The 26,870-nt window shown below is 42.5% G+C and overlaps 1 protein-coding gene and 1 long non-coding RNA gene across 2 annotated transcripts; both read left to right on the forward strand.

The window, feature by feature from the left end:
- Positions 1–804: 804 nt before the first annotated feature.
- On the forward strand, positions 805–7,568 carry LOC143414285 (uncharacterized). Its single transcript, XR_013094811.1, has 4 exons — positions 805–1,226; positions 1,372–1,610; positions 6,395–6,486; positions 7,063–7,568. It is a non-coding gene; the product is annotated as an uncharacterized LOC143414285 (long non-coding RNA).
- Positions 7,569–10,242: 2,674 nt separating this feature from the next.
- LOC112436647 (secretory phospholipase A2 receptor-like) lies at positions 10,243–14,206 on the forward strand. The gene is made up of 5 exons (XM_076878780.1): positions 10,243–10,419; positions 10,972–11,167; positions 11,313–11,642; positions 12,181–12,272; positions 14,087–14,206. The coding sequence occupies exons 1-5, from the start codon at positions 10,351–10,353 to the stop codon at positions 14,204–14,206; spliced, it is 807 nt and encodes a 268-aa protein (XP_076734895.1). The 5' UTR covers positions 10,243–10,350.
- The last annotated feature ends 12,664 nt before the right edge of the window (positions 14,207–26,870 follow it).

Below are 26,870 nucleotides of genomic sequence, written 5' to 3' on the forward strand. Positions count from 1 at the left end.
TTCATCTCCCCACACGTGATTTTGAATCCCTCCTGTATCCCTCCTCGATATTTGAACCCTTAACACAGTTTTGAGCCGGCCCATCTCATGATATTCGTGCTTGTGTGATTTGAGGGCTTTACCTTTTTCATGAAGTGGTATAAAAGTGTATATAAAATATCTGTGAATCTTATTACTTCTGTTCCTTCCATGTTTTTCTAGATGGGGTGTAAGTAGGTTTCCTTTATGTCCTAATTAGCTAGGACGCCCTCATGCAAACGATTGACTGTAAGGAAAACTGATTTGACTTGTTTTGAATTGACTTCTGCACACACACATGCATCCATCGCCTCCTTGGAAGTAACTTGCATATTCATTTTGCATGAAGATGAAGATGAGAAGTCATGTCACAACAGTCGGACCAAAGGAGAAAGCAGGGAACATACAAGAATGGACAAAGCTCTGTTCATCATAGCGGCATCAGGCAAGTCTGAATTATTACGTTTCCATCATCATATTTAAGTGTGATCCTTGTGATGAAGATTATTACTGTAACTCTAAGGGACTTCAACTTTCATTGTTTTTCTTCACAAAAATGAAAAAGATGATGCATTAGTGCGTTATATTTACTCTTGACACAAATTTTCTGCCAACAGAATAGATTACACAGAAATGCATTGAAGCTAAACTCATTTATTTACTGTGTTTGCAGGCCTGTGTGCCGTCGCCTCAGATGTTAAACATCACTACCAGTTTGTTTATGAGCTGAAGAACTGGACTGAAGCGCTGAGTTACTGCAGAGACAAATACATAGACCTGGCTACTATAGAAGATTTGCTTTTATAAAAATAAAACTGAATTATTATGAACCATTTTTTTCTTAATTTGTATTAATCTTTATAAATAAAAATGGAAAAAATTAAAGAACTAAATTACAAAATATCACAAGATATGAAATGTTTTATACTGTATATATCAGTGCTTACTGATAATCTGACAGCCTAACTCATATATTTTATGTCTAATGAAACAAACCCACTGGTGCTTTCAGAGAGCCTGGATCGGGCTGTATGATGACATCGTTGGCTGGCAGTGGTCAACGTCAGAAACCAGTGAGTTCAGAAACTGGTCACCTGGACAACCAGATAACCAATGGGTTATAGAATACTGCGTATTTATGCTTGATGGACCGTGGTTTTATGACCCTTGTACGAATGTGTTCAGATTCGTCTGCTCTAATAACACAGGTGAGGATTTTCAACTTAACTAGAAGCTTAGAACAAAACAGGTCCTGTTCTGTGCTTTTATTGATGTTTCAACAACGGCCTAATTGTTTAGACTTACAAATGCATTTACAGTTGTACACAGCACTTAAGTATGGTCTGTTTTCAGGGTCGACTAGGACATTTGTCTTCATTGACATTATAACGAGCTACTGCAGACTTCATTACACAGACCTGGCCAGTGTGAGGAACATGACAGAGAACCAGAAGATAGATGACCTGGTACCTCCAGGGATAAGGGTGTGGATCGGCCTTTTCAGAGAGTCCTGGAAGCAGCAAACTTTGAAGAAAATGCAAAATGGGAGGACTGGGCCTGTGGCTCACAGAAGGAGTTTGTTTGCAATGTTGGTAAGCATTACTACCTGAATCATTGGCTGCTATTGGTCACAATTTACAAACTACACCCTAATGTAAAAGGTTCTTGCTGTACATCCGCTGTTGTGGTGGCAGCTGCTCAATATGTGAAAGTAACTGTATGTGAGAAAACAGTCCTGTACAGTGAGCTCCTAGCTGCTGGCTTCACATTTTGTCACCCAGAAACCTCAAGTGGTCACACAGTTTATTCTGCCAGACCCACATTCAGTGTTGTGATGGAAGCTGCATCAACCGTTGTGTTCAGTGCTGTTGGCCTTTGTTTTATTTTAAGGTTTTTTTCCAAAATGACCTTTAACAAGAAAGCCTCGTTTCTGCTGTTTAATAGCAAAGAAATGTAAACGTTTTAAAATTATGTCAAATTGTGTCTCTAACAAAACCTCTGTAACTTTGGTTTTCTGTATTTTGTCCTCAGTTACTCTGACACAAAAGCAGCTGCTGTGATGCCTCTGATGAAGTCTCACAGTGTCAGCTTTGTTTTTATACACAGATTTAAAAATATGGATATGTACTGGTAAATGATCAGAATTATAATATTTCTGACTGAATCAAAACTGAATCTGAATCGAATCGATTATAGAAATCAGTGACGACACCCAGCACTATTTACTGTGTAGTCATTTTTCTAAAGAGACACGCTGTGTTCCACCTTATATTGTTGTTTATATTACACATCAGCAGAGGTTTGAAGTGAACACTGTAATATTATTGTGAATATTAGTATGACAGGATGGGTCATAACAAATGGGCCATTTCTGTTTTCTGGTTGTCGCTTATATATAAAATTAAAATAGCAAACAACACACCAGGAAGGTTAATCTGAGATTTTGGCACTCATAAGTGTTTTATTGCAAGTAAATTATGTATTTAAAATCTGAATATGAAAATGCAAGTGAAAGATAGAGCTCAAATTCAAATTCAAATTCAAATTTTTATTAGTCACGTACACAGTCATACACAGTACGATATGTAGTGAAATGCTTGGACAACTGCTCGTGACCTAAAGAAAACAAAAAAGGAAAAGGCTATGAATAAGATAGGAAATAAATATGAAAAATTAAAAAGGGTAAATTTAACTAGGAAGGAATAAAATATAAATTAAGGTTAACAATGAAATAACTGTACAACACACTGGGAAAGAATAAGATAAAATATATAAATTAAATTGAAAATAAAATAACTGTACAACAAAATACACAATATAGAACTATATAAGAATGTATGAACAAAATACACAAGAAGTAAAAATAAATATATACACAATAACAGCAGCATATACACAATAACAGCAGCAGTGATTTAAGTGATGAAGTGAAAACAATGTCCAGAAAGTCCAGTGTGTGTGTAAGAACCATATGTGTGGGTCAGTACTGTGTTGTGGTGTGATTGAGAGACCGTATCGCCTGCGGGAAGAAGCTCCTCCTCAGTCTCTCTGTGTTGGTCTTCAGGGAGCGGAATCGCTTTCCTGACCTCAACAGAGAGAACAGTCTGTTGTTGGGATGGCTGAGGTCCTTCACCATCTTCCTGGCCTTGGTCCAGCACCGCCTGCTGTAGATTGAGTGCAGGTCAGGGAGCTCGGAGCGGATGGTGCGCTCAGCTGACCGCACAACCCTCTGTAGAGCTCGTCTGTCCTGCATGGTGCTGTTCCCGAACCAGGTTAAGATGTTTCCCGTCAGGATGCTCTCTATGGTGCACGAGTAAAAGTTCCTGAGCACCTTGGAGGGCAGTTGGAAGTCTCTCAAGCGTCTGAGGTGGTAGAGACGCTGACGGGCCTTTTTCACCACGGTGTTGATGTGACAGGACCATGACAGGTCCTGCGTGATGTGAACTCCGAGGTATTTGAAGCTGTCCACTCTCTCCACTGGGCACTCGTTGATGACGGGGGTCTGGTAGTTCCTCTCCTGCTTAGTGCTGAAGTCCACTATCAGCTCCTTTGTCTTACTGACGTTTAGAAGGAGGTTGTTCCTCTGGCACCAGTTCTCCAGATTCCTAATCTCCTTCAGGTAGGCCGTCTCGTTGTTATCAGAGATCAGGCCCACCACGACGGTGTCGTCAGCAAACTTGATGATGGTGGTGGAGCTGGTAGTGGCCACGCAGTCATATGTGTACAGAGAGTACAGCAGGGGGCTCAGAACACACCCCTGGGGGGCTCCAGTGCTGAGAGTGGTGGAGGCTGAGACATGTCCGCCCATCCTTACTGCCTGTGGTCTGCCAGTTAGGAAGTTGGAGATCCACTGACACATAGATGAGCTGAGTCCCAGATGCTCCAGCTTGGTGGTGAGTGTGGAGGGAATTATGGTGTTAAATGCAGAGCTGTAGTCTATGAAGAGCATTTTAACATAATTCCCCCTTCTAGTGTCCAAGTGAGTGAGTGATGTGTGGAGGAGATGAGAGATGGCATCGTCTGTGGAACGATTTGGACGGTAAGCGAACTGTAGTGGGTCCAGTGTGTCTGGTAGTGAAGAAATGATGAAGTCTCTGACCAGGCGTTCAAAGCACTTCATCACTACTGAGGTGAGGGCTACAGGGCGATAGTCATTGAGAGAAGCAGGGTGGGGTTTCTTCGGGACAGGAACAATGATGGACTCTTTGAAGCATGTGGGGATCACCGACTGAGATAAAGAGATGTTGAATATCTCAGTGAACACAGGAACTAGCTGGTATGCGCAGTCTCTTAGGATACGACCTGGGATGCCGTCTGGTCCTGCTGCTTTCCTGGTGTTCACTCTCTTGAAGGCTCTCCTTACTTCATGCTCGGAGATGACGAGCACGTTTCCGGTGCTGGCAGTATCTTCCTGTCTGCAGCCGTTAGCGCCGCTAGCATTAGCATCGTTGGAGTCCTTAGCTGCAGCCTCGAAGCGAGCATAGAAAGTGTTCAGCTCGTCTGCCAGAGTCACGGCCACGCTCGTCATACCGGTTGTTGGTGCTTTATAGTCCGTTATTGTCCTTAGTCCCCGCCACAGGCTCCTACAAAGACTGTTCTTTTTAAGGAAAATGAGATCTTTTAATGTCTCATCTGAGATGTTGTCTTTGTTTTATAGAAGTTTTATCGAATCTGTGATGTCTTTTTGTATCGCTGCCTGGTTTGGTAACCTGACGGTGAAGAATAAGAATCGGTTGGGACTTCTGGTAAAAACCGCTAGCAAAATTTCAGGGCGCTGGCAAGATGGACTTTTGGCCATTTACAATAGAAACGTGCTTAGAAAGGCTCATTCTATTATTAATTGTGTGAACCATCCACTTCACAGTGAGTTTGAGTTGTTGCCTTCCAGCCGCCGTTTTAGAGTACCTCCGAGGAGGACTAAAAGACTCCAGGTCTCTTTTATCCCTACTGCGTCTTGTCTCCTTAATGGCAAATAATTGTCCTTGAATTTTCTATCATTATTATTGTTATTATTGTTTTATAGTATTGTTCTGTTGTTCTTATCCTCCTGCTGCTAAACTAATTTCCCCTTGTGGGACAATAAAGAAAAATTGAATTGAAATTGAATTGAATAGAGTCACTCTGTTGGAGTTGTGACTCTAGTTTCCTCCCGTAGCGCTGCTTCGCCTCTTTTACCGCCCTCCGCACGTTATATGACGCGGCTTTGTACGGGTCCATGTCCCCCGTCGTGAGTCCCGTGTTGTAGGCAGCGGTGCGGGATCTCAGAGCGTCGCGGATGGTTTTATCCACCCACGGCTTCTGGTTGGGAAACGTTGTGATAGTCTTTGTCTCCACGGTATCGTCCGCTAGTTTCCCGATGAATCCCACAACCGCTTCCGTAAACACGTTGACGTCATCATCGGAGCTGTTTCTGAACATGGCCCAGTCTGCGTCATCGAGTGCGTCCTGTAACGCGGCCACTGATTGATCCGTCCAGCGCGCGACCTTCCTCTGAACCGGAACTTCCTGTTTCAGCCTTTGTTTGTATTTTGGCATGAGGAAGATGGCGGCGTGATCAGATTTGCCAAACGGAGGGCGGGATTGTGCCTTGTAGCCGTCCTTGACCGTAGTGTAGCAGTGGTCCAGTGTCCTTTCACCTCTGGTGGGGCAGGTGATGTGTTGATAAAAGTTCGGCGCTGCGCGTTTGAGGTTGGCGCTATTACAGTCCCCCGTCACAATAAGCGCAGCGTCCCGGTGTTGTGTCTGGTGCTGTGTGAGTGCCTCATGCAGCTCGCATAAGGCGGTGACCGTGTCCGCTTGTGGTGGAATATAAACGGCACTTACAATGACCGATGTAAATTCCCGAGGTAGATAAAAAGGACGACACATGATGGACAGTAGTTCCAGATTTGGTGTGCAGGAGCGTGTGAGAGGAACAACGTTCGCACTGTTGCACCAGTTGTTGTTCACCATTAAAAACACGCCGCCTCCCCTTGACTTCCCCGAGTCCCGTGTCCTGTCCATGCGGTGAACCGAGAAGAACTCGGCCGGCTGGATGGCGTGGTCCGGCACCGCTGGGTTCAGCCATGTCTCGGTGAAGCAGAGGAGATTGCAGTCCCGAATGTCTCTCTGGAACTTTATGCTGGCCCTGAGGTCGTCAAGCTTGTTCTCCAGTGACTGGACATTGGCGAGCAGGATGCTAGGCACAGGTGTGCGGTGTGCACGAGCTCTCAGCCTGTTCCTGACGCCGGCTCGCTTCCCTCTAGGCCGCCGCTTCCCTTTGTTCTCCCTCAAGATCTCACTCGGCCAGCTCGGATCTGGAGTTAAAAACTTCGAATTGTGAGTACATTGTATACCAGCTGATGAAGGATGTAACAATTTGTTCTTATTTTAAAAGCACCTGTTTACAAGGAAGTGGTGAAAGTGAACCTGATAAACTCCGGTCTGGATCTGACCCACCCTGATGTGATGGAAGCCACGCTGAACCAGGCAAGTCATGTTTATTTATTAATATACATGAGAGAGAGATTATACATGCACACATACATCTGTGTATGTGTGCATGTATTTAAAAATTGAAGCTCTCACTGAATTGCAGCTTTATCACAACACTGAATGTGGACCTAACAATCTGGCTGGATTCAGTTGCACGACTGTGTGAACAACTCAAGACTCTCACTACTTCTGGGTCTGTCCTCGTGATGTGTCACTGAAACTGCCAGTCGACTGTATCTGCTTCACAACAATATAGAAACAAGAATTTTTCTCAAATCAAACTTAAAGCAGAGTATTACTTCTACTTGATCACTAAACAAGTGCTTTATTACAGCATATGAATACATTTTTCTTCAATATTCAAAACACTGACTATTAGAGATGATTTCATCTGTGTATTAAAGTTGTCTACACAAAATGTTTTGTCATGCTTGTTTGCACAGACACCTCCTTCAGCTCATGTACCTTAGGCTGAGTCAGGTAAATTTAAATATCTTCTCTTAAAAATAGATTCTGAAGAATTTAGTGTATATTATTGTCTGAGTAATGTTAAGTATTTGTGTGTGTCAGATCCAACAGAAGCTGAAGGAGCAGGGAGTACAGGGAGACGTCAAACTGAGCTGGAGGAAGCAGTCAGATGGATCGGTCTTCCACAAGGACGAGGAAACGAAGAAGAAGAGCATCGTGTGAAAATAGTTCAAGAAATGTTGCTTTCGCCTTTGACCTTTCAAGTGCTATTGTGCCATATTATCATATTATTCTATGCTTTGTGTGAATATCATCATCCAAACAAAACAAAAATCTAATTATGATGTCTTTGCATAGTTTTACATAGTTTTATTCTTACCTGTTAACATTTAAAACACAAGACGTTTGCTGGGTATTTGGTGACAGTTCACTGTAATTTTAATACATGCGGTTTTTTGCTTGCCTTGATCATGATGTATTTTAGTCTATTGAAACCATTTCAAAGGGTGCAGTAGCTGGCATGTGACACATGGGGGCCCTACGCTGAAATGTAGGTCTTTTCTGAATATTACATTTGCACACGTGTGATGAAGAACTCAATATCTTTTTTTTTCCCTTTTTTTCCCCTTTTTTTTTGCCTGTCCCGTTTGGCTCTTTCGCATCAGAATTATTGTCTAAAGGTGAAGAAAGATGCCCAACGGATTTACTTTACCAAATTGACCATCCCAGCCTTGCCGTAATGGTCCATTTGATTCACCCTTTATTGTTTATTTTATTTTCACTTGCTGAATACGGGACAGACTTGACTGGGGGAAGGTGCGTACACCTGTGAGCATGGACGCGCTTGTTTTTTTAAAAGGTTCCTTCATGTAATGATCTGCTAGAGGGTGTGGGGGGGCCACAGCCCCGTCCTCCAGGGCATGAAGCAGGTATGCAGGAGATCAAAACTCCAGACATCCAGAGGCCCCCAGAACACAAGAGACCAAGGAAGACCAACAGAGGGGCAGCCGCGCCACTGTCCCAGAAAGAGCTGAGGAGAGTCCCAGATGAGGGCTCACTCAGCAGCTGCAGAGCAGAAGCCAGGGGGGGTTGCAGTGACGCGCCCGTGAGCTCTGCCGGCAGCCAGCCGTGCCTGAGTGACCGAGCCCCAGGCCGAGAGGCCGGGGGCACCCCACCCCCGAAGTGGCCCGAGCGAGCCCCAGGCTCCAGGCCCCGATAAGCGGCCGCCAAGGAGTGAGCCGGTGTGTACCTGGACGCCCACCCCCGGACACAAAGAAACACCAACGCACCGACGTCTGAGGGCGTCTGCCACCGGCAGGGGAAGTGGTACTCTAATTTTCGTTTTTCCTGCAGTGTATAATAATTGGTGTATTTCAAAAGTAAAACTATGAAGTGGTGGGAAACTATTTTGTGCAACTTTTTTGTATTTACAGTTTTGAGGGATAAGCCTCTTAAATTTCTCTAACTAGAAATATATGTTAAAAAAAAACGATTTATTTATTTATTTATTTATCTATGCACTTAATGCAGACATATTATTAAAATTTAGGCTATAATGGTTGTATTGATTTATAGCAACTTGAAATGCTCCCAAACATGGCTCCACAGCAGGTAAAAATATAATATAAGCTCTGGCGGGCTTGGTTCTATGGTAGGTCTTAAAGGGTTAAAGAGTTGAAGCTCGGTCAGTTAATTGATGGTCAGAAGCTTCATCCGGCGCGATGTCCGGCCGATCTATTGAGCAAAGTGGCCTAGAGCTATGGAAGGATTGCATACATGCTTACAATACATATATCACATATAATCTAGAAACAGGCCTGAATAAAGGCCTGAGGGTATTCAGCAGCCTACTGCGTTTGAGTTTGCTTGGTAACAGATGACTCAGAATAAGTCAGGAAGTGTACTTCTGAAATGTCTTTGTTTCCTCTGTAAAGTGTGCATTTTTTGGTGGTTATTTTGAGGAGCTGTCTGGATGAGGCTATTTGAATAACCAGGTTATTCATTATTGTCTTTTGTTTGTTTATATTGGTATATGAGCTGGAAGCACCTGGCTTGGAGGCGAAGAAAATGTTCTTCTCAAACTGTGTCAAAAGTCGTTACCAGAACATTTGTGGTTTTGGAAGTTATGCATGTATTGTATCTGCTTTGACGCATGAGGGGGCACCATCAATAATACCCTGATGCTATAAAAACAACTGCTTGTGTATTATTGGGCGGAGATCGACGCTGAGTGTGTGACCGTTCATCTCCCCACACGTGATTTTGAATCCCTCCTGTATCCCTCCTCGATATTTGAACCCTTAACACAGTTTTGAGCCGGCCCATCTCATGATATTCGTGCTTGTGTGATTTGAGGGCTTTACCTTTTTCATGAAGTGGTATAAAAGTGTATATAAAATATCTGTGAATCTTATTACTTCTGTTCCATCCATGTTTTTCTAGATGGGGTGTAAGTAGGTTTCCTTTAAAATGGTAAAAAATGGTAAATGGCCTGTATTTGTATAGCACTTTACTAGTCCCTAAGGACCCCAAAGCGCTTTACATATCCAGTCATCCACCCATTCACACACACATCCACACACTGGTGATGGCAGCTACATTGTAGCCACAGCCACCCTGGGGCGCACTGACAGAGGCAAGGCTGCCGGACACTGGCGCCACCAGGCCCTCTGACCACCACCAGTAGGCAACGGGTGAAGTGTCTTGCCCAAGGACACAACGACCAAGACTGTCCGAGCTGGGGCTCGAACCGGCAACCTTCCGATTACAAGGTGAACTCCCAACTCTTGAGCCACGATCGCCCCCTTTATGTCCTAATTAGCTAGGACGCCCTCATGCAAATGATTGACTTTAAGGAAAACTGATTTGACTTGTTTTGAATTGACTTCTGCACACACACATGCGTCCATCGCGTCCTTGGAAGTAACTTGCATAATCCTTTTGCATGAGGATGAAGATGAGAAGTCATGTCACAACAGTCGGACCAAAGGAGAAAGCAGGGAACATACAAGAATGGAAAAAGCTCTGTTCATCATAGCGGCATCAGGCAAGTCTGAATTATTACGTTTCCATCATCATATTTAAGTGTGATCCTTGTGATGAAGATTATTACTGTAACTCTAAGGGACTTCAACTTTCATTGTTTTTCTTCACAGAAATGAAAAAGATGATGCATTAGTGCGTTATATTTACTCCTGACACAAATTTTCTGCCAAGAGAATAGATTACACAGAAATGCATTGAAGCTAAACTCATTTATTTACTGTGTTTGCAGGCCTGTGTGCCATCGCCTCCAAACATCACTACCAGTTTGTTTATGAACAGAAGAACTGGACTGAAGCGCTGAGTTACTGCAGAGACAAATACATAGACCTGGCTACTATAGACGACATGCAGGATGTGCAGATGCTGATCAGCACAGTAGATTTAAGCAAAATGACCACCATGACAAACGGCAATGTAAATTATTTTTCTGGCTTTTTTTGTGACAGTAGGACTTTAGGTTTTTGTACATTATTTAAATTTTATGGTACTGAACTATATTTAAACTATATTTTCTTGAAAGATCACTTTTCTTTTCTCACTGTTGCCAAGTGCTCACATGGGGTCATCTGATCGTTGACTTTACAATATAATAAAGCAGATTGAGGCAACAGTTGTTGTGATTTGCTTTTATAAAAATAAAACTGAATTATTATGAACCATTTTGAATTGAACTGAATAAGGTTAGCGTTAGGATCTTGTGAACTTACAAATATTTGAATATAATTTTTGTCAAGTGGAAAATCTTTTTGACAGAAAAATTGTGATGCAAAAATCTACAAATTAATTGAGATTTTCTTAATTTGTATTAATCTTTATAAATAAAAATGGAAAAAATTAAAGAACTAAATTACAAAATATCACAAGATATGAAATGTTTTATACTGTATATATCAGTGCTTACTGATAATCTGACAGCCTAACTCATATATTTTATGTCTAATGAAACAAACCCACTGGTGCTTTCAGAGAGCCTGGATCGGGCTGTATGATGACATCGTTGGCTGGCAGTGGTCAACGTCAGAAACCAGTGAGTTCAGAAACTGGTCACCTGAACAACCAGATAACCAATGGGTTATAGAATACTGCGTATTTATGCTTGATGGACCGTGGTTTTATGACCCTTGTACGAATGTGTTCAGATTCGTCTGCTCTAATAACACAGGTGAGGATTTTCAACTTAACTAGAAGCTTAGAACAAAACAGGTCCTGTTCTGTGCTTTTATTGATGTTTCAACAACGGCCTAATTGTTTAGACTTACAAATGCATTTACAGTTGTACACAGCACTTGAGTATGGTCTGTTTTCAGGGTCGACTAGGACATTTGTCTTCATTGACATTATAGCGTCATGGGCGAACGCCCGGAGCTACTGCAGACTTCATTACACAGACCTGGCCAGTGTGAGGAACATGACAGAGAACCAGGAGATAGATGACCTGGTACCTCCAGGGATAAGGGTGTGGATCGGCCTTTTCACAGAGTCCTGGAAGTGGATGGATGGAAGTAACTCCTCATTTACATATTGGCAAACAAATGAACCCAATGGACCAGAGCCTTGCGTGGCAGCAAACTTTGAAGAAAATGCAAAATGGGAGGACTGGGCCTGTGGCTCACAGAAGGAGTTTGTTTGCAATGTTGGTAAGCATTACTACCTGAATCATTGGCTGCTATTGGTCACAATTTACAAACTACACCCTAATGTAAAAGGTTCTTGCTGTACATCCGCTGTTGTGGTGGCAGCTGCTCAATATGTGAAAGTAACTGTATGTGAGAAAACAGTCCTGTACAGTGAGCTCCTAGCTGCTGGCTTCACATTTTGTCACCCAGAAACCTCAAGTGGTCACACAGTTTATTCTGCCAGACCCACATTCAGTGTTGTGATGGAAGCTGCATCAATCGTTGTGTTCAGTTCAGAGGTTTGAAGTGAACACTGTAAAATTATTGTGAATATTAGTATGACAGGATGGGTCATAACAAATGGGCCATTTCTGTTTTCTCGTTGTCGCTTAAATATAATATTAAAACAGCAAACAACACACCAGGAAGGTTAATCTGAGATTTTGGCACTCATAAGTGTTTTATTGCAAGTAAATTATGTATTTAAAAGCAGAATATAAAAATGCAAGTGAAAGATAGAGCTGATGAAGGATGTAACAATTTGTTCTTATTTTAAAAGCACCTGTTTACAAGGAAGTGGTGAAAGTGAACCTGATAAACTCCGGTCTGGATCTGACCCACCCTGATGTGATGGAAGCCACGCTGAACCAGGCAAGTCATGTTTATTTATTAATATACATGAGAGAGAGATTATACATGCACACATACATCTGTGTATGTGTGCATGTATTTAAAAATTGAAGCTCTCACTGAATTGCAGCTTTATCACAACACTGAATGTGGACCTAACAATCTGGCTGGATTCAGTTGCACGACTGTGTGAACAACTTAAGACTCTCACTACTTCTGGGTCTGTCCTCGTGATGTGTCACTGAAACTGCCAGTCGACTGTATCTGCTTCACAACAATATAGTAACAAGAATTTTTCTCAAATCAAACTTAAAGCAGAGTATTACTTCTACTTGATCACTAAACAAGTGCTTTATTACAGCATATGAATACATTTTTCTTCAATATTCAAAACACTGACTATTAGAGATGATTTCATCTGTGTATTAAAGTTGTCTACACAAAATGTTTTGTCATGCTTGTTTGCACAGACACCTCCTTCAGCTCATGTACCTTAGGCTGAGTCAGGTTTTGAGTTCTCAGTTATATGTAAGAGCCATGAGTGTCAGTCTGTTTCATCCTGGCAGATGAAGCTGTGGGGAGCAATCCTTCGAGTACTGTGAAAATCATCAGCCCACAGTGTTCAAGCCAAATGCCTCAGCTTAGGACCATGATCCCGTTTGGCCTCTGGTTTGTAGCTTGTTGTAGTCCTGGTTATGAAAATGAGGTTCGATTTAATCCACGAGTGCTTGCTCTGTGCACAAGTTTAAGATCCACTGAAGTCACAGATATAAAAGTACACGTGGTCAGTACGACGCTTGCAAAGAGCGATCAAAAAATAGTAACCAGAGTCTGAATGTCATGATTCGGCCGTGTGGCAGGCAGGATGAGGACCCAAATTGCAAACTCACAGACACGGGGGATAAACTCAAAATGCAGCTTTATTGCTGACAGGTGATAAACAATAACGATGATACAAAAGCAATGCAAAACTACACTAAACTGGGAAAAGCTAAAGTAACATATACCGGAAGACACGGGGAGAACCACACACGGCATGAGGGAGAACGCGACGCCGAACAGAGGGAGACTCAGACAGAAATACACAGAGGGTAAACGAGGAAAGTGGGCACACACGGGGAACACAGGTGACACTGATAATCATAACGAGACAGGGCGGGGTGAACTGAACATGACATGTACAGGCACAGAGGTTCAGACAGGAGGAGAGAGAGCACGGGGAAAACACAGACATAACGGGCTGGGGAAACATGAAACAACCACAAAGGGAGACGAGGGCTCATAAATACATAGAGGGCACACAGGGGGGAGAGAGAGCACGGGGAGAACTTAGACATAATGGGCAGGGGAAACATGGAATAAAACATAAGGAGAGACGAGGGCTCACAGATACACAGAGGGGCACACAGGGGGTAAAAGCCATGAAGGGAAAACACTTAGGGAACAACACAACAGGGCAACTCAGAAGACATGGCCTAAATAAGGAACGAAATACAAAAATACAAGGAACTAAGAATACTGGGCCCACATGGCCCAGGACCATGACATCGAAAAGCACAAGGTGTTCAAATAGTCCTCCTTTAAGAGTAGCTGCGCCACATTTACACCTGGGATTGTTTTATTTTTATCACACATTATAATAACTTTTTATATATTTCATTTCCAATATTTGGACCAATCTCATGTGCTTTTGTAGTTTTATTAGACATTATTATTAGTCATCAACTCTCTTGTGAAATATTACTGCAAATTTAAATATCTTCTCTTAAAAATAGATTCTGAAGAATTTAGTGTATATTATTGTCTGAGTAATGTTAAGTATTTGTGTGTGTCAGATCCAACAGAAGCTGAAGGAGCAGGGAGTACAGGGAGACGTCAAACTGAGCTGGAGGAAGCAGTCAGATGGATCGGTCTTCCACAAGGACGAGGAAACGAAGAAGAAGAGCATCGTGTGAAAATAGTTCAAGAAATGTTGCTTTCGCCTTTGACCTTTCAAGTGCTATTGTGCCATATTATCATATTATTCTATGCTTTGTGTGAATATCATCATCCAAACAAAACAAAAATCTAATTATGATGTCTTTGCATAGTTTTACATAGTTTTATTCTTACCTGTTAACATTTAAAACACAAGACGTTTGCTGGGTATTTGGTGACAGTTCACTGTAATTTTAATACATGCGGTTTTTCGCTGTTGCACTTGTTAGACTATAATATTATTTTATGCCATGTTATACCCCTAATTAAAGATTGTGAATTATTATGTAGTTTAGTTTGCATTATTCTCTTGAATTAGAAGAAGCTGATAACTATTGCATTTGTTAAACTGATTTGCATTACATTAGACTGCTGATTTATTGTGGATGAATGATATTGTTTTATGATGCATTATACTGCTGAGTTATAAGAAATACTGTTCGCAGAAAGTCATCGCCTTATTTGTCTGATTAGAAGAGAACAGAATATGCTGGAGTTTTCTGCCCCATCTCAGCAGGAGCAGATAAACGGGGAGCCAAGGTCGTAGCTTAGGCGCCGTGTGAGAGAAAGCATGTGAATGTTTAGGCTTTTATGATAAGGTGGAGGCACCAGAGGCTATAAGAGTTTGATCAATGCTCCACCATTTTGAGATCTGAGGCTGTCTGCATACAGTGTCCATCTCCCACGCGTGTGACTATTAAAATCATCGTTTGACTTAACCCGGCCGGACCAGTGTTGTTATTGTGGTTTTTTTCTCTTGTCTCCATCCCCAATTTTGAAATCGTAACACACTTTACAGACAGCCACTGAGTGTTTGATGCAGTAGAAGCAGAATTAGAAGCTGATTGAGGCTGTAAAGGTGGCGCATTCTTCACAAAAGCAGGTCAGCCCCACGCACGGGGCGAACTTGCTAACGGAGATTTGCACATTGGTGCGGTTATGGCGTTAGCGTCATTTTAACTAGATTAAAGCTGACAGCACGAATATTATGAGATGGGCCGGCTCATCATTATCCTGATTTGCATTTGTTTGTCTCACTCAGTCCAAAAATTACATCAATAGGGAGACGTGGATGTCTACCAAAGAGTAAATAAAAGGGCGAGTATCCTGTCACTAGTTGTGCAATTATCGGCATGCACAACCTTGTTTACATAGTCACTCCAGTTTTCTTTCTTTTCCTCATCCAGGGTCCGCAGCATTCACAGCACGGTGCGATTAAACCTTTCCACTGGGTTTCCCTGTGGATGGTAGGGTGTAGTCTTTGAATTAGCTATTCCTCTGTACTTCTGCAGCTGTTTGAATAAATGGTTTTCAAATTCTCTGCCTTGATCATGATGCAATTTACCAGGAAAACCAAATTTCAAGGAAAAGTTATTAAAAATTTTATCTGCTGCTGTTTTGCCAGATTTGTTGCGTGTAGAGTAGACTTGAGCAAACTTGGTGAAGTTGTCCTGTATCACTAAAATATACTCATACCCTCCCCTGCTCTTTTCGAGATGGACATAGTCTATTGAAACCATTTCAAGGGGTGCAGTAGCCGGCATGTGACACATGGAGGCGCTACGCTGAACTGTAGGTTTTTTTTCTGAATATTACATTTGCACACGTGTGATGAAAAACTCAATATCTTTGTACATATTCAGCCAATAAAACCTACTCCTTGCCAAATTCATCACACGGTCCACCTCCAAGTGACCCATTTCGCAGTGAAGGTGTTTGTACACCAGTTCTTTGTTCGATTCTGGAATCACAATCTGAGTATAAGTCACAATCTTTCGTATCAGCAACCCATCATCTGAAATAAACAGCTTTTTCCACTCATGTAGTAGCTGTTTTACTTTAGGATATTTGGTCGCTGATGTTTTGTCAAAGCTTGCACCTGTGCTCTTTAAGTTGAGAACATAAGCTACGGCAGAGTCCTGCTTTTGAGCTTGTAATAGCTCCTGTGTTGTGATTCTCACATCTGGCTGAGTTTCTCTAAGTATCTTATTTACTTCTGGATTGCACGTTATAGCTGATATCCAATCCAGTTGTTGTTCTTCCTGTGTTTCAATGGCATTCAGTACTGCGCTTAACACTTCAGGCGAACACAGCTCAGTACATTCTGACATGTATGAGTTCATACTAGAAGGTGTTCTGGACAAAAAGTCTGCATCCACGTTACTTTTTCCAGGTCTGTATTTCAGTGTTATGTTAAAATCAGCCAGCTCGGAAACCCATCTGTGTCCTGTCGCATTCAGTTTACCTGTGCCTAAAACATAGGTTAAAGCAGGGGTGGGCAATCTCAGTCCACGAGGGCCGGTGTCCCTGCGGGTTTTAGATCTCACCTTGGGTCAACACACCTGAATCACATGATTAGTTCGTTACCAGGCCTCTGGAGAACTTCAGGACATGTTGAGCTAATTTAGCCATTTAAAGCAGCTGTGTTGGTTCGAGGACACATCTAAAACCTGCAGGGACACCGGCCCTCGTGGACTGAGATTGCCCACCCCTGGGTTAAAGGGTTGTTGTCACTGTATACTGTCACTGAGGAAACATATAACAAATAGTCTCTAAAGCGCTCAGTCGCCGCCCATTTTAGTGCCAAAAATTCCAGTTTCCCTGAGTGCCACCTGTAGTTCTTCTCAGCCTGTGTTAATGTTCTTGATCCATATCCAATTACTCTTAATTTACTGTCCTGCCTCTGGTACAAAACTGCACCAGGGCCTTCTTCTGATGCATCGATGTGCAGAATGAAGGGTTCCTCAAACTTAGGATAAGCCATCACGGGTGGATTAGTCAAAACATCCACCAAATAGTCTAGTGCTTTTTGGGTGGCTGTCACTCCATATGATTTTTTTGGGTGGGTGCAGCATGCCCCGCCTTGGCTGACCACGCTGGTGTTTGGGTGTGGTCAACTGAGAGTAAATCATATAGGCACATTGCATGTCTTGAAAAATCTTGTGCATAGCTTCGGTAGTATCCTAAAAGCTTTCTCAGCTCTTTAATGTTTGTCGGTGGGTTGTCCTTCAAAGCTCGTCCTGCTTGTACCTCTTTTTCATCCATTTTGTAACCGTCCTCATTTTTAAACAAGTCACATTTATCAGGTCTTAGTTTTACGCCCCAAGCCTGCTGACGTTTGAGAACTGATCTCAAATCTTCAATATGCTGCTCAAATGTTTGACTGTACACTAAAACATCATCTAAATATGGAGTGCATATTTTGTCCCTCAAGCCTTCTAAACTTTCCTCCATACTACATTGGAAAGCTGAAGGCGCATTGGTGAGTCCAAATGGAATTCTATTCCATTCATACAGCCCCCAGGGTGTTGTGAAGGTGGTATATATTTTCAAGTCTTCGCTGATTTCACCTTGATAGTACGCTTTGCCTTGGTCAAGCACACTAAACCACGTATTACCGCCAAGTCCATCAAGGATTTCCTGTATTCGTGGAATAGGGTGTCTGTCTGGAATGGTCTTTTTATTGAGGCCCCTATAATCGACACACAGTCTCAGGCCTCCATCCCGCCTCCTCACACACACTATTGGAGAGGCATATGGTGAGGTTGATTTGCGGATGTTACAGGAAAAATTATTCTGTGTTTCTTTACCTTCTTTTAAATGTACAAAGATGCCCTTTGTCTATGGTTAGATTAGTTTAGAATTATCCTTTTAGACTTTCTCAGCAAAGACACTGTTTTGGGACATATTGTTTTAGATTGTTTTATCTCTCACAGCTTTCTCACAGCTCTCTGCTGACGAGACTAGCGCCACATATGGAGTTGTTTATTTTATCTGTTTTGTATTTTCTTATCCTGTTCTCACTGTCTTTCCTATAAAAAAGTGCCAAGCCTCTGTTCACGTTGTGAGTTGTTCGCAGCTCACCCGTGTACACGTTTGATAAAGAAAGTAACTTTGTCTCATTGTGTCTTTATTTCTCCTGGGTCTTTAACAGAGTTTCCCCCCAACATTTCTTGGTCCTTCGGAGCCGGATCGCCTCCATCGTGTCCCATCTCCGTGACCAGTCCACGTTGTTCGCCTGTCGACAGCTCACACACCAGGTGTGTGATAAAAGACCAAGAGCGTTAAAATTCGGGTCTTGGCCAACGTCTTAGAAAGCGACCCACGGTGGTGGGGCCCGATCGAGGTGGACCAGACCCAGCGACACTGACCAGGTAGATACAGACACACTGACACAATCTTGCGTAAAAGCGCATTTTGAATTCAGGGAATTTAAAATAGCGGAAGTAGCTCGTCGACTGGAAGCTTTGGAAGCTCGTCGACTGGAAGCTTTGGAGCTCTGGGTAGCTCCCCCAGCTGGGTCTAGGGAGTAAGTAGCTCTGGGAGCTCCCCTTATCATAAGGTTTCCGGTCACGCGCGCTCTGTGTGTGTGTGTGTATTGTTTTAATTAACGGAGCAGCTGTTTTTTTCACGGTCCAATAAGAGACTGAGCTGCTCCTATTGTGTTTTCTTTTACTGCTGTTCACTGACGTGCTGGTGAGTTGAGAGAACGGTCGAGTTCCGTCTCGTAAAGTTCACACCGCTTTTGGAAATAGTCCGAAAGTAGAAGGGCGTGTGAGCAACCACTCTCGTCTCTAATACCAGCGAAGGTGATAGCAGCTGTATCGTGTATATATTACTTAAACAAAAATAAGTAAATACATAAATAAGATGGGTAATCAAGCAAGTGAAATTAAAACTCACTCCTGCTGACGAGCAGTGGTGAGAAAAGAAAAGTCCAGACGCTGGACAAAAACAGTGTCTGTAAACTGAGAGATTTAAGAAAACAAAATATAAACAGTCAGAAGAACAGAACTCAACTGCCAGTTTAGTAAAACCAGAAGACGAGACACTGTGCAGTCCCCACAATCTTTTTAGTAAACCATCACTCATTCCTGCAGCAACACCCATATCAGGAAGAACATAATAATCCCTTATTAAGTGAAAACTAGAGATCACAGTAGTTTGAAGTAGTTTAAAAGGGTTGAAAACAGACCCCACTGAGTAGATATAAATATAAAAAGTACGAAATAAAGATAAACAAAGGGAAAATTACAGTAGAAATGATCTTTAGAGTATTTGAAATTAATAATAGCAAGGATAACAACCTGTAAAGTGATATTATCAATGAAGCACAGTTGGCATGATGACCATGCCCACAATGTATAAAATGAATATAAAGCAAATAATTCACACGAAAATATTTTAATAACATAAATAAAGTATATTAAGGCTGTGTCACTGTTCAGCCAATGACAGTGTGTGAAAAGGTAACTGTCTCCACCTTGGGAAAATGGTGATTCTGCAGGTCATCTGAAGCCCTTGATGGATACAAAATAAAATATAAATAATACATTATAATAGACCTGCCTGGTCCGCCATGCAACAGAGAGAACAAATGTGACCGCAGATTGGATGAATTCTAAATTATCTGTTTGCTGAATAAGATGATCCTAACTATCAAATTGGCTCAGTAGTAGTATAATGGTACACACTGATAAAATATTATAATATGCTATTGCTGTTATATAAGACAAAGAGGATAATATTAACAATGACAATATTAATATGAAGAGGCACCTTAATCGGTTATGATGTGAGGTGGATAATTGTTAAGCAGTAGTCTGCATCAAGCTTAAGGTTTGCTGAAACTCAGTGTAATGACATGTGAGATGAAGACAATACAGAGAATAACTAAACTAATGAAGTGCATAGAGGCACTTGACCAGCTTGAAACCTATCATTCTAGAATGACACATTGCTGAGATATAGAGCACACCTATAATAACAACCAATAAGCAAAACCCTGTAGACAACAGCTACAACTACAGGATTGAGAAGCTGAATTAAATATGTAGACACTGCTAAGCTGATGAGCATGTTACACATTTTCTTTTCTTTTTATTCATTTGTTTCTTTTAGAGCAGAAGCTGCTGTAACACACCCAAAGAAAGACTCTAGGTCTGACCAACCGTCTCAGTCGTGGGCAAAAAGATGACAGTCAATAAAATTCTAAAAGATAATTTATTGACGAAAAATATATCAAGAGATAAAAGATAAAACAGTCCAGTGTCCCACTTATGAATTGTATAAAAACACACAGTCCCAAGGCCAGAGCCAGCTATGCCACACAGCCAAGTTGCACTCCACATGTTGCCTTTAACAGGGTTAGAAGTTGTCCTTGGAGACCCACCACCCTGCAAGCATATAGTCAGTGGTCACTCAAGCCTCTGCAACTCTGCTGCCTTTAGGCTGTGGCATATAATAGGCCCTGGACTGCACAGAGAGACAAAACGACACACTTAATATAAAATTCATAGCGCAAAACCCATCCATCCCAAACATATCTGATTTCATCACATTACATACCTGCACAGAGAGACAAAACGACACAGCAGTGTTTGTAGTGTGGGCTATAAGTAGACCAGTGTATCAGTGCAATCAAGTACACCTGCCTCTAATTAGTCCAACCCCATTCCAGCCATTGGCTCACCAAAAATGTGACACACACAAAACCACTCCCAACACAGGCACATTAGTCTACCATGTTATAAGCTGCATGCTATTAAAAGCATTTTTTTTTTCTTTTTTCTTTTGTGTCCTGACACGTTTATGTTTTTGTTTTTGTTTGATTATTTTGTTGGTTTTGGAAACGAATTTAAACAAACTTGTGACAATACTTGAGAATAACAGTGACACATAGTGATTAGGCATATGATTGAAAAATGCCTAGGTTTAGAGCTGTGAGCTATGAGCTGTGAGCAATGCAAAGTTAAATATATATATGCATAAATGGGAAACAACCCTAACTTGAAAGTTTGAAATGTGTGAGATCCATGAATTGTTTGACAAACTAGAAATTATTTAAAACTGCCTTAAGTGAAAATGTAGTGTTGCACCTATTCTCCCAAACCAAGACAAAAAAAGAAGAAGCATTCTGTAACTTAAAAATAAGGCTGACGTGTTGACAACAGACTAAAACACTAATTCGCAGGTGGCTATCAGGAACAGAGAGGCGAGCAAAGTCACAAACACCAAGGCTGCAGACAGCCACGCAGAAACAGCAGATAACATAGAGACAACGCCTGCTAGAACCGTGGAGAGGAAGGTCACTTCCCACGAGATTGTAGGAGTAGGCCACAGAGAAATAACGCAAAACAGTTTTGAGGCAGCCACTTAAGAACTTACAGTTTTCAAAGGACAAATTAGTTGTAAAGTCAGCTTCAGGCCACACAACTGTACAACAATTAACTGCCCCTTTAGAACTAGTACATACAGCAAGTGGCCGCAGGTGCTTTATTAAATGCATATATGACCCGTCGTGTCCAGTAAATTTGCTAGGTAGAGACGCTCTGACAGAACTTAAGATAGCAGTCATGCCATTCTTTTCTGGTATTACACCTGAGTGCATGCTAAATGACACCCGCCACATCCACTTTCCAGAAACCGACCGAGTATCACAACATTCTGACATTTAAACAACCTCCAGGCCCAGATCCACCTTATGATCAGCAAGTGTGGAAGCTAGGAGAACAGCATTTGACCTTACAGCACAGGCCAAAATTGTGTAGGTTACGCAGTAACCACAGATAGTAGAATAATAGAAGCGAAACCACTTTCTTCTTCATATTCTGCACAGAGCGCTGAGCTGATAGCTGTTATTCGTGCATGTGAAATAAACAAAGATAAACAAATAAACATTTATACAGACAGCCGGTATGTTTTCTCTGCTGTGCATCATTTCGCAAAGCTCTGGCATAACAGTGGAATGATTACATCAACTGGAAAACCAGTTCAGCATGCCAGCCTTTCACAACGTCCACTGACTGTAATAAATCTACCAGAACAACTCGCATTGTGTAAATGTGCAGCAGACAAAACTGATGGCTCTTTCATTGCTACAGGCAATAACTTTGCTGACAGAGCAGCAAAACAGGCGGCACAAAAGACAAACATCACATTGATGGCAGTAAACACACATCAGATTCCACTGGATGTGTTGAAAAATGAACAAAAAACAGCAAGCACAGCCGAGCAGGCAAAATGGCTAAAACACGGTGCAGTTCTGACAAACGACTTAATGATGTGTTATGGCAAGCCAGTGTTGCCAAAATTCCTCCACAAAATGGCGGCATTAGTGACTCATGGCTGTACGCATTTGTCAACGGGGGGACTGACCAGTATTGTCAACTCTCATTTCTACACTGTAAATTCTACACTGTAAATTTTGAAACCTCAGCAAAACAATTTGTCAGAACGTGCATGACGTGTCAAAAATATAATATAAAAGAGGCCGTTTTCCCACACCACCTTATCTTTTTCACACAATTCATATGGACTTTATTGAGCTAAATGAATGCCAAGGGTAAAAATACGCCCTAGTGGTTATAGATGTATTCTCAAAGTGGCCAGAAATCTACCCAGTGAAAAAGGCAGATGAAATTTCAGTAGCAAAATGTATGTCTAAGTTGTAGGAAAATAAAGAGATGATTGTAAATAACGAAGAATGTAATGATGTCTATCAAGTGTCTTGCAGATTAAAGCCCGGTGACTGGGTTCTGATCAAGGTGCTCCAAAGGAAAAACTGGAGCACACCCAGGTGGGAGGGACCATACCAAGTTCTTCTCACTACACCGACCGCTTGCAAAATTGCAGAACGACCATCCTGGATCCATCAGAGTCACTGCAGGCGAGTAAGTGAAGCCATCTAAACACAGCTGACACAGGCTCGCCCAATTGTTGTGATCTCGCCCGGTGGAGGGGTCAGCTTTCCTGGCCGGGGGGTCTACTCACGACAGGAGGGTGTGTCCTGTCGTCATGAGGTGGTGGCTCTTAATAACTGCAGCGGCCCTGACCCTGGCCGGGCTCCTCATCTTTGCTTCCGTGAGGGACAACAAGTCACGCTATATGAAGAAAAGACAGACACTGTATGACAAAGGACAGTACACCAAGTTTCCCCATGGATACGCCACTAATTTCTGGTGGCAGTTTATGAACACTACAGCTCACTTGAATAGCAAAACTGACTGCTATGCATGTACCCATATGCCCCTATCCTCACAGACGTCTGGCCTGTGGCCGTACAGCATACCTGAAGATCGCAGTTGGTGCCTGTTGGGCCTGGCAACACATCCAGGCTACGGTACTCTTTGGTCCAAGGCCAACTACAGCATCCCAGCAAAAGCAACCTGGAGGTCATCATCACTCACGAATGTGCACTGTTCCGGACAGACCTACCTACTGACCTGGCCCCAAGTCTCAGACCCACTGCCTGATGTAATTCTACTGAACAAACTGAACGCATCACAACTGCCAGTATGTGTGATGAACAATGGATCGCGGGCAGTGGGGGAGCTGCCTACTCACCTATCTACCGGATGCCACTACAAACAAAGACTCAGCACCAGACAGGATGTGCACGGACGGCACCAAGCAGTAAAGGAACCAGAGTTTCGCATCTGAGGAGGAGTGAAATTGTTACAGAGCTTGATCCCCGGCATTGGAGCTGCCGAGGTGCGGGATCATGTGGAGATCAACCGATATGCTCTGCTACGACACATCAACTTTGACAAAGACCCTGGGACGGGCTTTAGCAGGAGAACAGAAGGCCATCAGAACGATGGTGCTGCAGAACAGACTGACTCTAGACCTGCTAACAGCATCACAAGGAGGAGTTTGCAAGCTGATCGAGGAGACATTTATGCACTGACCACACATCTGGAGCAGCTACACCGCCATGTCTAAGAGTAATGATTTCAAAGATGATAACAACTACAATGACTGCTTATGTTGCCGTGCCTCAAGAAGAACAGCATCCCGTTGCAATTCTGTTAGAGGAGAACTTGTAATAGCTACTAATAAATGACGTGGTGATTAAAAATGACTTGTCAAGTGATCATGCACTGATTAACACATTAGTAGTTATGCAGGTACAACATAAAGTTTATATTCTTTTCTTTTTATCCTTTTATTTTTTGTAGTTTTCGTTTTAAATATAAGGTTTTTATCCTTTATTTTTTGTAGTTTAGTTTTATTGTTTTCTCTTGATTATTCCTCTTGTTATTTCATTTACTATGATTTTCTTTGTTCTTTTTATTATTTTATTTGTTTTATTCTTTAGACAAAATGATTTACATTTCTGCTATGCTGACATTTTGAAAATTAAAAATTGCTTAAGATACTTAATAAATAACCTTCACAGACAATTGTTGTATACATTTAAAATAAGTTAAAACAGGAGGGAATGTTACAGGAAAAATTATTCTATGTTTCTTTACCTTCTTTTAAATGTACAAAGATGCCCTTTGTCTATGGTTAGATTAGTTTAGAATGATCCTTTTAGACTTTCTCAGCAAAGACACTGTTTTGGGACATATTGTTTTAGATTGTTTTATCTCTCACAGCTTTCTCCCAGCTCTCTGCTGACGAGACTAGCGCCACATATGGAGTTGTTTATTTTATCTGTTTTGTATTTTCTTATCCTGTTCTCACTGTCTTTCCTATAAAAAAGTGCCAAGCCTCTGTTCACATTGTGAGTTGTTCGCAGCTCACCCGTGTACACGTTTGATAAAGAAAGTAACTTTGTCTCATTGTGTCTTTATTTCTCCTGGGTCTTTAACAGAGTTTCCCCCCAACAGCGGATAAAGTCTTTTTTAACAAGTCCTGAATGTGACTTTTTACTTCATCATAGAGAGCACGTGGGACCGCATTATAGGATTTGGCTACAGGAATCTGATCAGTGAGTTTAATATCCATCAGCAGCCTAGTAGGCGTGAGAAGCCATTTTTGTTGATTAAGTTTTCTCCTGTTTTTCATGTAGAAAGTTAGGTAAGAGAATTGTCTTTTGTTTGGTTTTCATTTTGTGTAGGAAAGCGTAGGGACCATTAGGGAGTTTTGTTTGTTACACTGAACAAAAATATAAACGCAACACTTTTGTTTTTGCTCCCATTCCCCATGGGATGGACGTAGAGACCTAAAATTCATTCCAGATACACAATATAACCATCCCTCCCAAACAGTGGTCACAAATCAGTCCAAATGTGTGGTAGTGGGCACATCTGCTATATTGAGATAATCCATCCCACCTCACAGGTGTGCCACATCAGGATGCTGATCTGACATCATGAGTAGTGCACAGGTGTACCTCAGACTGCCCACAACAAAAGGCCACCCTGGAATGTGCAGTTTTTTGCGCTATTGGGGGTCTGGGGACCCAGAACCGGTCAGTATCTGGTGTGACCACCATTTGCCTCATGCAGTGCAACACATCGTCGCATGGAGTCTATCAGATTGTCAATTGTGGCCTGTGGAATGTTGGTCCACTCCACTTCAATGGCTGTGCGAGGTTGTTGGATATTCGTGGGAACTGGTACACGCTGTCATATACGCCGGTCAAGCACATCCCGAACATGCTCAATGGGTGACATGTCCGGTGAGTATGCTGGCCATGCAAGAACTGGGACATTCTCAGCTGCCATCTGCCCTGAACAATGTGAACCATGATTCATCCGTGAAGCGCACACCTCTCCAACGTGCCAGACGCCATCGAATGTGAGCATTTGCCCACACAAGTCTGTTACGGCGACGAGCTGGAGTCAGGTCAAGACCCCGATGAGGACGACGGGCATGCAGTTGAGCGTCCCTGAGACGGTTTCTGACAGTTTGTGCAGAAATTGTTTGGTTGTGCAAACCAATTGTTCCAGCAGCTGTCTGGGTGGCTGGTCTCAGACGATCTTGGAGGTGAACCTGCTGGATGTGGAGGTCCTGGGCTGGTGTGGTTACACGAGGTCTGCGGTTGTGAGGCCGGTTGGATGTGCTGCCATATTCTCTGAAACGCCTGTGGAGACGGCTTATGGTTGAGAAATGAACATTCAATGCACGGGCGACAGATCTGGTTGACATTCCTGCTGTCAGCATGCCAATTGCACGCTCCCTCATTGCTTGTGGCATCTGTGGCATTTTGCTGTGAGACAAAACTGCACATTCCAGGGTGGCCTTTTGTTGTGGGCAGTCTGAGGTACACCTGTGCACTACTCATGATGTCAGATCAGCATCCTGATGTGGCACACCTGTGAGGTGGGATGGATTATCTCAATATAGCAGATGTGCCCACTACCACACATTTGGACTGATTTGTGACCACTGTTTGGGAGGGATGGTTATATTGTGTATCTGGAATGAATTTTAGGTCTCTATGTCCACCCCATGGGGAATGGGAGCAAAAACAAAAGTGTTGCGTTTATATTTTTGTTCAGTGTATGTTAATGAACCTATGCATATTCATGTAACCTCAATAAAAGAGCAGTGTTACGGGAGAACGGACGAGAGCAACTGGGGTCAAGCGAAGGAACGGCGTTTGTCCGGTCTCTCCCGTGCACAAGAAACCTGAAGAACTTTGCCTACTTCGTGTCTTGCTTTGTTGTGTAATTGTATTGTCTTCAACGTTCCAGCGAATAGGTTCAGGCTACAAACCTATCATTAATTGGTCCTTCGAGAGCCGGCTCCCTGGAATCGACATTCACCGAGGGGAGGAGGGACACGTTGACAGACTGACGTCAGCCAGGAAGTTCCTGTGGATTAGCTGTCTGTCTTTTCTCCTCGATGAATGACGATCGGCGGGATCCGAGGCTGATATTACACGCTAAGCAACGCCGAGTAAGTTTA

The sequence above is a fragment of the Maylandia zebra genome, linkage group LG20 (assembly GCF_041146795.1).
Source record: "Maylandia zebra isolate NMK-2024a linkage group LG20, Mzebra_GT3a, whole genome shotgun sequence".
NCBI classification, from domain to species: Eukaryota; Metazoa; Chordata; class Actinopteri; order Cichliformes; family Cichlidae; genus Maylandia; species Maylandia zebra.

What these genes read in the sequence shown, in the direction of transcription:
- LOC112436647 (XM_076878780.1), top strand. Translation starts at nt 10,351, where the DNA reads ATGCAGGATGTGCAGATGCTGATCAGCACAGTAGATTTAAGCAAAATG. An exon ending in CGTCTGCTCTAATAACACAG is followed by an intron (nt 11,168 to 11,312) that starts GTGAGGATTTTC and finishes GTCTGTTTTCAG; the next exon opens with GGTCGACTAGGACATTTGTC. An exon ending in GGAGTTTGTTTGCAATGTTG is followed by an intron (nt 11,643 to 12,180) that starts GTAAGCATTACT and finishes TTATTTTAAAAG; the next exon opens with CACCTGTTTACAAGGAAGTG.